The sequence below is a fragment of the Gymnoscopelus braueri genome, assembly GCF_963280865.1.
Source record: "Gymnoscopelus braueri genome assembly, chromosome: 14".
Lineage (NCBI taxonomy): Eukaryota > Metazoa > Chordata > Actinopteri > Myctophiformes > Myctophidae > Gymnoscopelus > Gymnoscopelus braueri.
In genome coordinates this window covers 9,228,267-9,241,448 of record NC_137619.1, presented here as the reverse complement: position 1 = coordinate 9,241,448, position 13,182 = coordinate 9,228,267, and the positions used below count along the sequence as shown (strand labels likewise).

Genomic DNA, 13,182 nt, shown 5'->3' with positions numbered 1-13,182 from the left:
ATGCGACGGGTAGTGAGCTTGTAGATCATCTTTTCTAAAAAAGAAAAACATTATCTTGAAAAATAGAAAGAGGTAATTTTGGAATATTTTTGAAACATTTTAACAACACAAATCTTGTATGGGGGTCCCTGGCGTAAAACATTTTCAGATGGGGGTCTGTGGAGTGTGGACAAATACATATTAATCAGGGGGTCCTTGCCATGAAAAAGTTTGAGAACCACTGATTTAAACAACATTTGGAAACAAGCCCCAATCAACTACACTTTAGAAACAAGCCCAAATAAACAACTACACTTTAGAAACAAGCCCAAATAAACAACTACACTTTAGAAACAAACCCAAATAAACAACTACACTTAGAAACAAGCCCAAATAAACCCACAACTACCGATATTTACAAGCAACTTCACAGAAAAATAAGCCCAAAGTTGCTTAATATGGTAGTGACAACATGGCAACACTGCTTCTCCCCAAAACCAGTACTCTGCCCAAAACAACAAACTAGTACTTCCGCTCTGAGACTTCAACATAAAAATACAGTCAAGCCAAAGCCACGCCCCCTGGGCCATTGTAAAGAAAGTTTCCATTCATAAATTCCCTTTTGAATATTTTATTAAGCATTGGATCTCAAAGCGGGGTCCAGGGACCCAGGGGTCCTTGGGGGTCCCCAGCCAAATGATTGATTGTTGGGAACCTGGACCACGTGTCTGATGTTAATAAAATGTAATTGAATGTAATGTAATGTAATGTAATTGAATTGAATTGAATTGAATTGAATTGAATTGAATTGAATTGAATTGAATTGAATTGAATTGAATTGAATTGAATTGAATTGAATTGAATTGAATTGAATTGAATTGTAACTGTGTGGAGTGGAATCACTGCTATAGCTGTAAAACTCTTCTCTTATGGGGGTCCCTGCATATCTTTTCAAATGGGGGTCTGCAGGCTATGGTTAATATGTATTAAGTGGATGCACTAAACAAAATGTCGATGTTCCATAGACCATAGTCAATAAATATCCTATCGTATGTGTCAATTAGGGGGTCCTTGCCATGAAAATGTTAAAAAAAATTAGTGTTCCAAAAATTAAAATGACTTTTGCCCTCTTACCATTACATATTGTTTGGGTTAAAAAAAAAAGTATAAGCTTAACACCAGAAATGAAAAAACAGCATACAATATGTCAAAAAGTGCTGGCTGGATTGCCATGGAATATTCTATGCTACATCCATGAACAGGGTGGCATAGAAGCTGCTAGTGGGGGAATTTAGACTTAAGTTCCCAAACGTTTCCATGCCAAGCACCCCCAAATAGCCCAAGCCCATAGCATCAGGCTCTACATAGGTAGGCTATAATACATTACCAGCTATTAATTCATTTATTTTCATAGAGTTAAACATTAATCTCATGGCTATTGTGTTTTATCATGCAGCACCCTGGACGACCCACGGAAGAGATTCTACCCAGAGTTCAAAGTCTGAGCTTCAAAACAGCTCTGTGTTCAGCTCTTCCTGCCCAGAGCACAGCTCACCTCACCCACAACGACATGACGTCCAGAGTGGCACTTCTTCTCTTGGTGGCAGCTGTCTGCATTGGATTTGCAGCAGCAGAAAATGGTAAGGAACATACATACACACGCACAAGGGAGCTTGTAGATCTGCTATTTTCACCAAAGGGTAGTTAAAAACAACAGAGCCAGCTTGTAACCGAATGCACATTAGATTGAGCCTGAAAATGGCCCTCCCACACCCCCTCAATCAACACTTCACAGTAGGCCTACTGCCACCTGAACGTACATAGGACTTTAACCACTATTTTCACTGAATGTTTGCCTATTTACCACATGTTCACCAGTTATGCCCAAAATAGGGATGCTTGATCAAATGGAGGGGGGACTCGATTTAGCAGGAGTTTTGTCTTCTCTGCCATTGCAGTGTTAAACCGAAGCCTTGCTGACAATGTTTGTGTGCTATGAAGTATGGATGTATTAATGGAGAGTATTGTCTATACCTGTATGTATGTTGTATATTTATTATGTTTCTGTGTAAATGGGCTGTGAAAACAAATATAGGCTGGGACATTAAAGTCTAATCTAATCTAACATTCAATAAGAGATTAAAGTGCAACTGTGTTTTGGTAAGAAGTTGATTTTGTGGGCGAGGCGCAGGGGAGGGGGTGCACACAGTTGTGATATTGTCAGGTTGAAACCATGTCCTTCCAAAAATGTTCATTTTTTGTAGTTATTGTAGTAGTTAGTTATAATTTAGTTACACGCTCTTGCTAATACATTTCATTTATTAAACATTTATAAAAGACAGACAGACTTAACCACTTCCAATGTCCTTATTTTGGGTATGTCATTATTTTTATTATGTTTTTTATATACAAGGTCTTTGCCTGGTAGCGTAACATCAATATATATCATTGTCTCTGTTGGGTGGAAACCTCATACGTCCAAAACTGCTACTTTTCAGGGTTCAAATAAAAAAACTGCAAAAGTAGCAGATCTACAAGCTCAAAACAAACCTGTTGTAGATCTGCTACTTTTGATGCTTTTGAGTGACGCTATAGTATGATCAAGTATAGGCATTCATTTACAAAAACACTACAAGTTAAAATACGGAGATAAGAGGTTTCTGCCCGACAGCAATGTTATGCGCAGTCTATTAACAATGAGTTTAAGTAATCAGTTATATCTGTCTTATGTGTGTCATTTCACTAGAGGTGGACTCCTGTAAGGACTCTGAAAACAAATGGGTCAAAGACGACCAGAGTTGCTCCAAAGATGCTGCTACGTAAGTATCCTATAGGCCCAAGGCCACAGGCTGAGTTTTGAACATTATCACATCACAGCCATGTTATACAACCTTTTACAGTCTACGTACTAATTATTGTATGGTTATATGGCCATGGCGATAACTGTATGTCACAGTAAAGCTCAAGTTAGACTATAGCGATGCAAAGCGCTGTGACTGTCGTTTGAAGATCATTTCTTGTCTGCAAGTAACAGTGCAATACGACAAAGTATAAACTAGAAAAAGTGCTCCTCGGAGCACAGGTCTCCGCCAGGTCAGGTAGGTTATTGTGGGTGTGGTATCTGAACAGTGTGCAAGTTAAAACATATTAAGAAATGATACTAAAGCTAAAGTAAGAGTAATAATAATGTGACAGAGACAGTCTAACTGTGTGACCTGTTGTTTACTCAGATCCTGGCTAGCATCTGCTATTCAGCCTGGGGTGACATCTCCATTGTTTAGCTAATCAGGTAGAGAGACAGTAAGTCTACCATGTGTTTGGTCAACAGGTGGGGGGAGGCTATCATTGACCCCCACCCCACATGCTAATGTCAGCTATACAGTGTATAAAGAAGTGACTGCAACATTATTAGTTAGAACACTCTCACACGCCGTGAGGCTGGGTGGAGCACAGGGCTCTGCCCCTGACTGCTTCTCTGAATGCTGTTTGTTTGCTGAATCTGAATAAACACACTGAAGGAACCTGGTAACCTGACGTCTCTCTTCTCCTCCACTTCTTTATTACCACCAACAAGCCTGCTAACCTGCAGTTTAATGCCTCATAATACACGACATGGGCCAGCAATGTTCGGAATTCAGTCATTATAAGTGAGTAAAATCTGTAGAAGTTGAGGGATTCATGTTAATGAAGTTATAGCACAGACACTATGTAAAACATAGTCTCGGCCACGCCTTCGGCCTGGCGAAACAATGAACACAGTATGCTGTGTTCTGGTACTTTGTAACTCAGTGGTCATTTCAGTTAACTAAAAGTATTTTTCAACCCTAGATTTGGTCATTTATTAGTTTTAGTTAATTAACTCTAATGACCCTGGTTCGTAACAGGTGTTTTGTCTTTTTTTGCAGACCAAAGAGCAGGTTTGTGGACCAGCTGCACTCTAAAATGCAGCGGGCCCAGGCTCTGAGAGACGAGGAGAAGTTGTACCGCTATAAAGGAGTTCTCTACCCCGCCGTCATGTGTCCAGAGGAACACCTCAGAGCTCTGGAGAACCTGCAGGCCCGACACGATGACATCCTGCTGGTGGCTTATCCCAAATGTGGTGAGAAGTCACTGTTACTGATGTTACTGCTGTTATATCATCTTTTTTGATCCCCAGGGTTTATAGCAGCACCGCAGTATGAAACACACACATACTACACGTATGGGTAGGGTAGGGAGACGCAAACATGTAGCAAGGTATTCATAATTAAAAATAAGATATAAATCAGACATAAAGCCTGTCCATCTGCACTTGGACTAACCGGGTTAGAATAATGTATGATAGGTATAAATATCATGTAAATCTATTACCTGTGATATGGCATAATATTAGAACATTTAATAAATACCCTTTTTTGCGGTTTTCAAATATTCTTTTTACACAGAATCAAATGTTTTATATTCATGATTCACCAGGAGCCTGGGTGGCTTGGTTCCAGGCTTAAAATAATTAATATAAATATTTTCAGAAATCTCTATGGGATCTCTATGGGGCCGATACATGTACAGTACATGTACAGACTATCAACAGTTGATAGTCTGTACATGTACTGACTATCAATACATTGTAATGTGTGTGTGTGTGTGTGTGTGTGTGTGTGTGTGTGTGTGTGTGTGTGTGTGTGTGTGTGTGTGTGTGTGTGTGTGTGTGTGTGTGTGTGTTGGTGTGTGAGCGTGCGTGCGTGCGTGCGTGAGCGTGCGTGTGTGCGTGCCTGTGTGTGTGCACACGTGCGTGTGCATGTGCATGTGCATGTGTGTGTGCGTGTGTGTGTGTGTGTGTGTTTGTGTGTGTGCGTGTGCGTGTGTGTGTATATCAGGTTTCAACTGGATCTGGAGCATTGCGGGGAAGATGGTAGCAGCAGCTAAAGGTGCAGATGCAGTGTCCAAGATGCCTCCACTCATGGAATTCTTCGGACCAGAGCTCTTAAAGGTAAACTGTGTGTGTGCTGTGTGTGTGTGTGTGTGTGTGTGTGTGTGTGTGTGTGTGTGTGTGTGTGTGTGTGTGTGTGTGTGAGTGAGTGAGTGAGTGAGTGAGTGAGTGAGTGAGTGAGTGAGTGAGTGAGTGAGTGAGTGAGTGAGTGAGTGAGTGAGTGAGTGAGTGTGTGTGTGTGTGTGTGTGTGTGAGTGTGTGTCCAAATATCTAACCAATCACACCTTGTATAATCGTAGATTTCCCTTTTGGAAAGGTAGTAGCGCCGTGGTCAGTGGATACAACTCAAACAAGTGTCTTTTCTGGCGTTTTATTTCTGTTTTCATTCACACACAAACAATCACACCCTTATCTAAACACTATACTGGTTGTTACAACGGTAGGTTATAAACCTGGAGATAAAAACATAGAACATAACAATCATTACCGACATGAAATACATCTTCACAAGGTATAATATATATGTGAGAAAATACGTTAAGTCGTGTAAAATTAGCTCTCAGTTTACGTACCATCTGTCCTCCGCGGCTCTTACTTTGTTACTGAGGCTCTATTCTGAAAACCCCGGTCCTATAGAAGTTGACGCATGCGCAGTACACTTGGTCACGCTGGCAGGCATAACAAATAACTAAATACCCCACAGAAAAGTAGATAGTAAATACACAAATTACCCCACTACTAGGACAATACTTTCTACGCGCGGATTAAGCCGCTAATCTACCTAAATCTAATGAAAGTATTATTATTAATCACGTTAGACCGGAAGTACGTCACTTCTCTTACAATTTAGCTGAACAAACGGTCATTCACCACTGGATGGAGCTAGAAGGCCACATAAGTAGGTACATGTCATTAACACCCCACCGTCATAATCATAGATTATTCCACAGTGTGCGTGCGTGCGTGCGTGCGTGCGTGTGTGTGTGTGTGTATGTGTGTCCTTGTGCGTGTGTGTGGGTGTGTGTGTGTGTGTGTTCAATTGAAAAGAAGGCACATACACCTTCAAAAGCGTGTTTGAGCCCTGTGAGTTTGTGTGAGGGTGGTGCACTCGGTCAGCCCAAGTGTGTACACCAATCAGTGATGTGTATGTGTCACCCTCTGGCTTCCAGTGACCGTTCATAACCCTTCACTTCTTGTCTCCCTCCCAGGTCATAGGTCAGAGCCCCTCGCCCAGGGTCCTGGGGACCCACCTGCACCCTGACAACATCCCACCTTCCTTTTACACCAGCAAGACTAAGGTCAAAGCCCAGACACACCTACATTCACACGTGACATGGGAACACTCTTAATAGCACGGACACATGCGCACATGTACGCACGCACGCACACACGCATGCGAGCGCGCACACACACGCACACACACACATATGCACACTAGTTCATGTATAATGAATCTCAGAGGCAAATATTGTACTTTTTCTCCACTACGATTATTTGAAAACGTTTTTTAGTTACTTTGTAGATTTGAATTATTATTACAAAACATACATTAACCTCTTCAGCCCTATTTAAACTTTGGCTATTTGAAAATAGCCGATTTACAAGCTCACAACGTGTATTTGTGTTTCTGTTAGATGTTGGTGATGTTCAGGAACCCTAAAGACACATTGGTGTCAATGTATCACTTCTCCAAAAACAACCCTATAGTACCATCTGTGAAGTCCTGGGAGTCATTCTACAGGCAGTTCATGACAGGAGACGGTATGTTCTGTACTATATATATATATATATATATATATATATATATATATATATATATATATATATATATATATAAACAGTAAACAGTTGTTTATTGGACAAACCTTAATTCAAAGTTACGTGCTACTGCTAATTCAGAAGGAAAGGATATCTTACAGACTTGATGTCCATCTCTCCATCAATTTCTCAGTGTGTATTTGTTGAGCTGTCATCTTGTATGTAGTGTACATCCCATTTGTCTGTGTGTCTGTCTGTCTGTGTGTCTGTCTGTCTGTCTGTCTGTCTGTCTGTCTGTCTGTCTGTCTGTCTGTCTGTCTGTCTGTCTGTCTGTCTGTCTGTCTGTCTGTCTGTCTGTCTGTCTGCAGTTCCTTGGGGTTCATATTTTGACCAGGCACTGGCATGGGAACAGAGGATGAGCAGTCCTAACGTGATGGTCATCACCTACGAGGAATTAAAACAGGTCAGAGCCATAACGCAACCACTACATACCTGGATATCATCTCTGTCGGGTGTAAACCTCATTATGTCCAAAACTGTTGCTTTTTAGGATTCAAATTCAAAAGTATCAAAAGTAGCAGATCTACAAGCTTGAAACGCATAGCTTTGCGCTGTGTTTCGATCTTGCCGATCTGCTTCTTTTGATACTTTTGTGTGACGCTGTAGCGTGATCAAGTAGATGGAGATAAGAGGTTTCTGCTCAACATTAACAATATACAGCATTATTTATGCAAAACTTTGGAACTATGCAGTGGTGGGAATTAACCATTGTAAGTACCTTTAAGTTTTATGTCATGGACCCCAAAATTGAATATGTTTCGGTTTTAATTTAAACTAGGCCGACGCCCGTGGGAACAATGCCTGTTGAGAACGTGCCCCTCCAATTGTGTAATACTGTCCTGTTGTACCCGTTGTCAGAGTACCCGCTGTATCCGTTTTATATTTTGATTTGTTAGTTTTATATACAGTACAAAAAAAGATAGAAAAAACATTCAACAGACTTCGACTCTTCCCTCTTTGACGATGGCCATGGCGAGATTCCTGGCCAATGCCAGCCTGAAGAGCTCCACTTTGGTGACATCTTCTTCCTGTATGGGACCGTCTGGGCTGGGAGCGCTGGTCTGGAACGGGGAGGTCAGCTCCTCTAGGAAGGACATCAGCTCATAGGTTTGCTCCGCTGAGAAGATCACCTCTTTCTGCTCCATTAGTGGCACGGCGTCAGTCAGCAGGGTCCACCAGAAGCTGCGCGGCGCGATCTTCGCCGTCATGAGGGAGACGAGGAGAGTGCCGGCTTCTTTGAAGCGCTTCTCTTCGTACAGCTTGTGGAACTCACGGTACTTCCCCAGGAACGTGAGTCTGTCGCTGAGCAGCATGTCCGCACCTAGGTTGTCAATCAGGTCCACATCTGAAAAGGTCCCTTGGGCACAGTAGTCCTGCAAGAACCTCTCGGATACGAGGGTGGCGAGGGCGGCGTCCTTGGCCCTGATGGTCCAGGACAGAGCAGGTCCCAGACGACTGTTCCTCAGAGCTCGATTGGCCATGATCTTACAAACGCTCCTCACCTGTTCAGACATCTGCCTCTCTTCACAGATCCGGATCACCTCGAGGGCCTTGTGCTCCGTGTCCAGCGGCACGCGCTCCATCTGCCGCTCCAGGTACGCGCGGCCGAACTCTGGACAATGGTCGTAGTAATCCACCGCCAGCTGCCACAGGCTGTGATGGGTGAAGAGACCGGAGGCGTACTCCAGCAGGAGGAACTCCCTCAGTTTGGAACCAAAGTGTAGATTGTGGGACTGGAACAGATTGCAGTGATCCAGGAGATCCGTCAAATGAGCCACAAACCACCAGTTGTTCAGAGCGACGCTGCAGTCTTTGATGACCTGGTGGATGTCAAACTCAAAGGCTCCCAATAGAATGTTGTCCAGAGGCTCTGGGATGCTCCCCGAGCCAAGAAACATGGTCATGCATGACTGTGCATAGTAATGTAGCTCAGTGGGTTTGATGGTGGGGTGAGAGTAGAGCAGTGTGGTGATCATGAAGTGGTACCAGGTACTAAGCAGGTCCTTGTGCGCCAGCAGTGTGTCTTCATCCCCCACCAGGATCTTACAGATGACCTCTAGGTGAGGGCTGTTGGAAAACGAGTTGTTCTGCAGGCAACGGTCAACCTCCTCGTGCCAGTGTCTCCACTTCACGTCGAACTCCGACAGCATCTGCGCCCCACAAGGGTCGTAGGCGGGCATCTGGCTGAGCAGGTTGTCCATCAGTTTGAACATGTCCCTGGCCGCAGGTTGCAGGAAAGCCTGTTTCATCAGCATCTGTCGGGCGTCCTCCAGCCTGCCCAGCAGAACGTAGCTCATCACCACCTCCCAGTAGCCGTGGTGTTCCGCAGGACTCTTGCTCTGCAGAACCTCTCTGACCTTCTTCTCCACGTCCGCCTTGTGGAGCCTGATCCAGGCCAGCAGGTGGAACATCAGGGCGCCTGCTGGGGCAGCCTCGATGAACAGCACTTCACACAGATTCCAGATCAACTCTATGGCCCGCAGAATGGACACCTGATTCCTACACCCGTTGGCCAATTCTGTATCTTGTGTTGAAACCGGAGCCTGCTGAAGCTTCTCCACGCAGGCTTGTATGACAGATCTGTAGTTTTTACTGATGCTGACCAAATGGTCCTTCTTGTTCTTGCTGGGTAAGTCCTTTCGGATGGTCTGCAGTTCAACGAAGATGAGATGGTATTTGTTGAAGAGTTCGCGTAAAGTGGGGGAGTATAAGATGTCCTCGTCTGTCTTAACCTCATGAATGAATGAGCTGCCTGATCCTGGTGCACCCGATGTTTTGAAAAGGGTCTCATAAACCTGGATGTCTCCAGGCCCCCACACAAACCCTAAGTGCTTTTTGGCTTTAGGAATGATGGTGGTTGGGGGCTCTACGTCCACCTCCTCCATAAGTGAATTCTTTAAATGTATTCGATACTACAAACGATAAACATGTCGAAGCATAAACTACATCTAGTGCCTCTTTGCCTCAGTCATTCAGTTCCATTTCCGAGTACTTAGTGCAGTAACCATAATCACAGTAGTTGAGGTCTATGATGTCAGTACTATGACGTAATGTTAATGACGTCAGGGTATCAAGTCATATATTGGCATAAAAGGCGCACAGACGAAGACGGACGGATGGACGGACGGACGGAAATGTGTGGATTTCATGTCGACCTTCTCGGGCCATGCAAGTCGGGAACGATGCAAGTCGGGAATACACTTTCTCTTCCACTGCACACGCTGCCACCTATATTGGCGACATTAAACTTGAGTACTCCAGTAAGTACAAAAACATTACATGACGTTCGGCCAATCAGTTAAGCCGATGGGTCGGGTTTGCCTATCAGGGATTCACAGTATATCCTCCGCAGACAGATACTAGACATTCATGACTTTTCGGGGCAGAAACCCATTCCATTCTCGTGAATTCCCGACCTTCGACCTAACCAACTGCCCTAACCCTAACCTTAATCCAAGATTGTACAGATGATGATGGTTTGTGTGTCGTCTGATTGGCTGTTAGGATCTGGAGCGGGGAGTGCGTGAGATGTCTCAGTTCTTTGGCTTCAGTCTGACAGAGGATCAGCTGAAGAACATCTCTGAACAGAGCACCTTCAGCGCCATGAAGGACAACTCCATGGAGACCCACGGCAACGTGGCAAATGTCATCTTCAGGAAAGGTGTGTGTGTGTGTGTGTGTGTGTGTGTGTGTGTGTGTGTGTGTGGGTGGGTATTTCTATACTTGGGAGGACCAAATGTCTGTACAAGTATAGTAGAATAATATGAGAAACTAGAAAGTACTGTTCCTGAAGAAACAGTGTGGGATCGCTAAGAATGTTGCTGGTATTGAGTATTGATAGTGTTAGTGGTGTTATAGTAGGGTCATAATACAATGACATCAGTATTATGACGTCACTAGAATGGCATTACCATTCACTAGAATGGCATTATGCATTATGACGTCACTAAATGGCATTTCTCCATTGAAATGACCCAAGAAACGGGGGGAATAATAATAATAACTAGAAAATGGGCTCCTCGGAGCACAGGTCTCCGCCAGGCGAGTACTGTTCCTGATTAATCCTGTCTTACCTATTTATATTACATATTGTCACGTGTCACGTGATTAGCTTGACCAATGTTAGCTTTGCTGAGACGGACACACACACGGAGTATAACATACTCTCCACCATGCCTTCGGCCTGGCGGAGACAAAAATCACACCCAGTGTGAAGTGAGCGGTGTTATTTAGAAACAACAGTGGTCATCACAGTGATGGAAGCTCACTTAAAAAAATAATGTTTTTTTGAAGTGCGCTTCCATCACACCCAGTGTGAAGTGAGCGGTGTTATTTAGAAACAACAGTGGTGTGGTGCTATTTATAGGTTATTATTTCATCATGCGTCTCGCTAGCCAATCAAAGCAAAGGGTCTGAATAGAGTCAGCCAATCACGGTACAATATTACATATTGTCACGTGTCACGTGAAGCTTGACCAATGTTAGCTTGGCTGAGACGGACGGACACACGGAGGGTAAAACATACTCTCCACCATACCTTCGGCCTTGCGGAGACAATAATAAATAGTGAAGATAACATTAGTGTTAGTGCTAAAGCGATCCCACAACTAGAGGTCCGGGCGGCCCGCTAGAGCACGGGGCTCTAGCGAGGGCGCGCTTATTTTGGGGTACCAAAATCGGGGGATAAAAATTTCCCAAAAAAAAGTTTAAAAAAGTGTTGGGACCCCCGTGAAACATCGCGGACCCCTTCGGCTGGGTTTTTTGAGCGGTGTAATCGCTCCTATAAGTGGGTTTAGGACCCATCCGTAGTGAAAGTTTTTCCGTCACGAAAATGTGTCTTTCGCTGTGACGCCATGCTGTGGAAAACACGCCCATAGGCTAAGCTCTGCAGCAAGTGCTGTGATTGGCTAGCGAGACACATGATGAAATTAACTTCAAACTTCGCAGACGCGCTGTGATTGGCTAGCGAGACGCATGATGAAATTAATAATAATGTAAAAAATGTAAGCACGTCACTTCGCAGGACGTGCTGTGATTGGCTACCAAGATGCATGATGTGCTCACGGTAAACGATGCGAAAGTGTTTCCCCGTCCGGTGTGGTCGTAATGTGGTGAGTAGAATTAATTATGTTGCGAGGTGGAAAATGTGTAGTGAGCAATGGGAAGTACCCTACGCCCCCCGTAAATTCAGCGCGCACGTTGTGGCTAGTGGTGACATGTGATATGTAATAGTTGTGTTTAGTCCAAATCAATGCTGTGGGTATGGCGTCAGCGGCGAGAGGTCCAAATGAATGGAGTGGGTGTGGCGTCAGAGAGGTAACAATTCCATTATATAAGTAGATAGACATTGTGAGGATCCTTTTCCTGGTCCTCAGAATGTTTTATGGTAGAAAAAATATTTTTAGAGATACTTTTACGTCAATTTAAAAGAAATGTCGCTGTCCACACAATTATAGTAATACAAACGTGTGTGTGTGTGTGTGTGTGTGTGTGTGTGTGTGTGTGTGTGTGTGTGTGTGTGTGTGTGTGTGTGTGTGTGTGTGTGTGTGTGTGTGTGTTATTCTATTCAGCAGCCAGCCTACTAGTGGCCCTGTGACTTGCCACTTGGCAGCATCTCAGCTGTCTGACTCTTACACTGACTCCCACTCAGCTTTCCTACTGTCTGTCTCTCCTACGCTGTCTCATCGTTCCTACTGTCTGTCTCTCTCTCCGTCCTACACTGTGTCCCTCTCGGCTGCTTACCTACTGTCTGTCTCTCCAACACCGCCTCCCTCTCAATTGTCTACTGTCTATCTCTCAGCTTTCCTGCCGTCTGTCTCTCCTACACAGTGTCCCTCTCATCTTGCTCTCTGTTCTTGTCTCTGTAGGTGAAGTAGGAGACTGGAGGAGTCACTTCACACCTGAACAGAGTGTTGAGATGGACCAGGTCTTCAACAAACACCTGACAGGAACCAGGCTAGGAGAAAAACTCAACTACCAGCTCCACTGTCAGTAAGGAACTCGGTCCACATCAAAAAAAGAGCAACGAAATAAATATTACACTTTAGTTTTTAACCACTTTGACTCTAGCCTCCCTATCTGGGGCGAACATTCTGCACAAATAGCAGATCTACTAGCTTGTACAACTTGTAGGTTGACTATTTTGCAAAGATCACACACACGCACGCACGCAAGCACGCACGCACGCACGCACGCACGCACGCACGCACGCACGCACGCACGCACGCACGCACGCACGCACGCACGCACGCACGCACGCACGCACGCACCACACACACACACACACACACACACACACACACACACACACACACACACACACACACACACACACACACACACACACACACACAGCACCTAACACTTTATATCCTACATTGTGCAATGATATTGTACTGTATTGTTTTTGTTTACTGTTTTTGCTGTGATTTTATTGCTATTTTTGGCTGTTCCTCTTGTTAGTGCAATGTCAAGGA

The 13,182-nt window shown here is 44.3% G+C and overlaps 2 protein-coding genes across 3 annotated transcripts; one reads left to right on the top strand and one right to left on the bottom strand.

Moving 5' to 3' along the window:
* The first annotated feature begins 1,477 nt into the window (after nt 1-1,477).
* sult6b1 (sulfotransferase family, cytosolic, 6b, member 1) lies at nt 1,478-12,845 on the top strand. Of its 2 annotated transcripts, XM_080449396.1 has the most exons (9): nt 1,478-1,619; nt 2,726-2,798; nt 3,885-4,078; nt 4,836-4,948; nt 6,097-6,186; nt 6,523-6,649; nt 7,015-7,109; nt 10,211-10,367; nt 12,574-12,845. In XM_080449396.1, exons 1-9 carry the CDS (start codon nt 1,550-1,552, stop codon nt 12,699-12,701), a joined length of 1,047 nt encoding a protein of 348 aa, XP_080305522.1. In that variant the 5' UTR covers nt 1,478-1,549; the 3' UTR covers nt 12,702-12,845. The 2 variants fall into 2 exon arrangements, with proteins under 2 accessions (XP_080305522.1, XP_080305523.1); XM_080449397.1 differs by lacking the exons at nt 1,478-1,619; nt 2,726-2,798 and adding an exon at nt 3,498-3,626.
* Nucleotides 7,639-9,591, bottom strand: LOC308099977 (nuclear pore complex protein Nup85-like; the record flags this gene model as incomplete). The annotated part of the gene is made up of 1 exon (XM_080448879.1): nt 7,639-9,591. One exon carries the CDS (start codon nt 9,589-9,591, stop codon nt 7,639-7,641), a length of 1,953 nt encoding a protein of 650 aa, XP_080305005.1.
* Nucleotides 12,846-13,182: the final 337 nt, after the last annotated feature.

Excerpts from the sequence above, each read along its gene's own strand:
- sult6b1 (XM_080449396.1), top strand. The coding sequence starts at position 1,550 with ATGACGTCCAGAGTGGCACTTCTTCTCTTGGTGGCAGCTGTCTGCATT. Across the intron at positions 2,799-3,884 it reads TGCTCCAAAGATGCTGCTAC|ACCAAAGAGCAGGTTTGTGG; the intron begins GTAAGTATCCTA and ends CTTTTTTTGCAG. Across the intron at positions 4,079-4,835 it reads GGTGGCTTATCCCAAATGTG|GTTTCAACTGGATCTGGAGC; the intron begins GTGAGAAGTCAC and ends TGTGTATATCAG.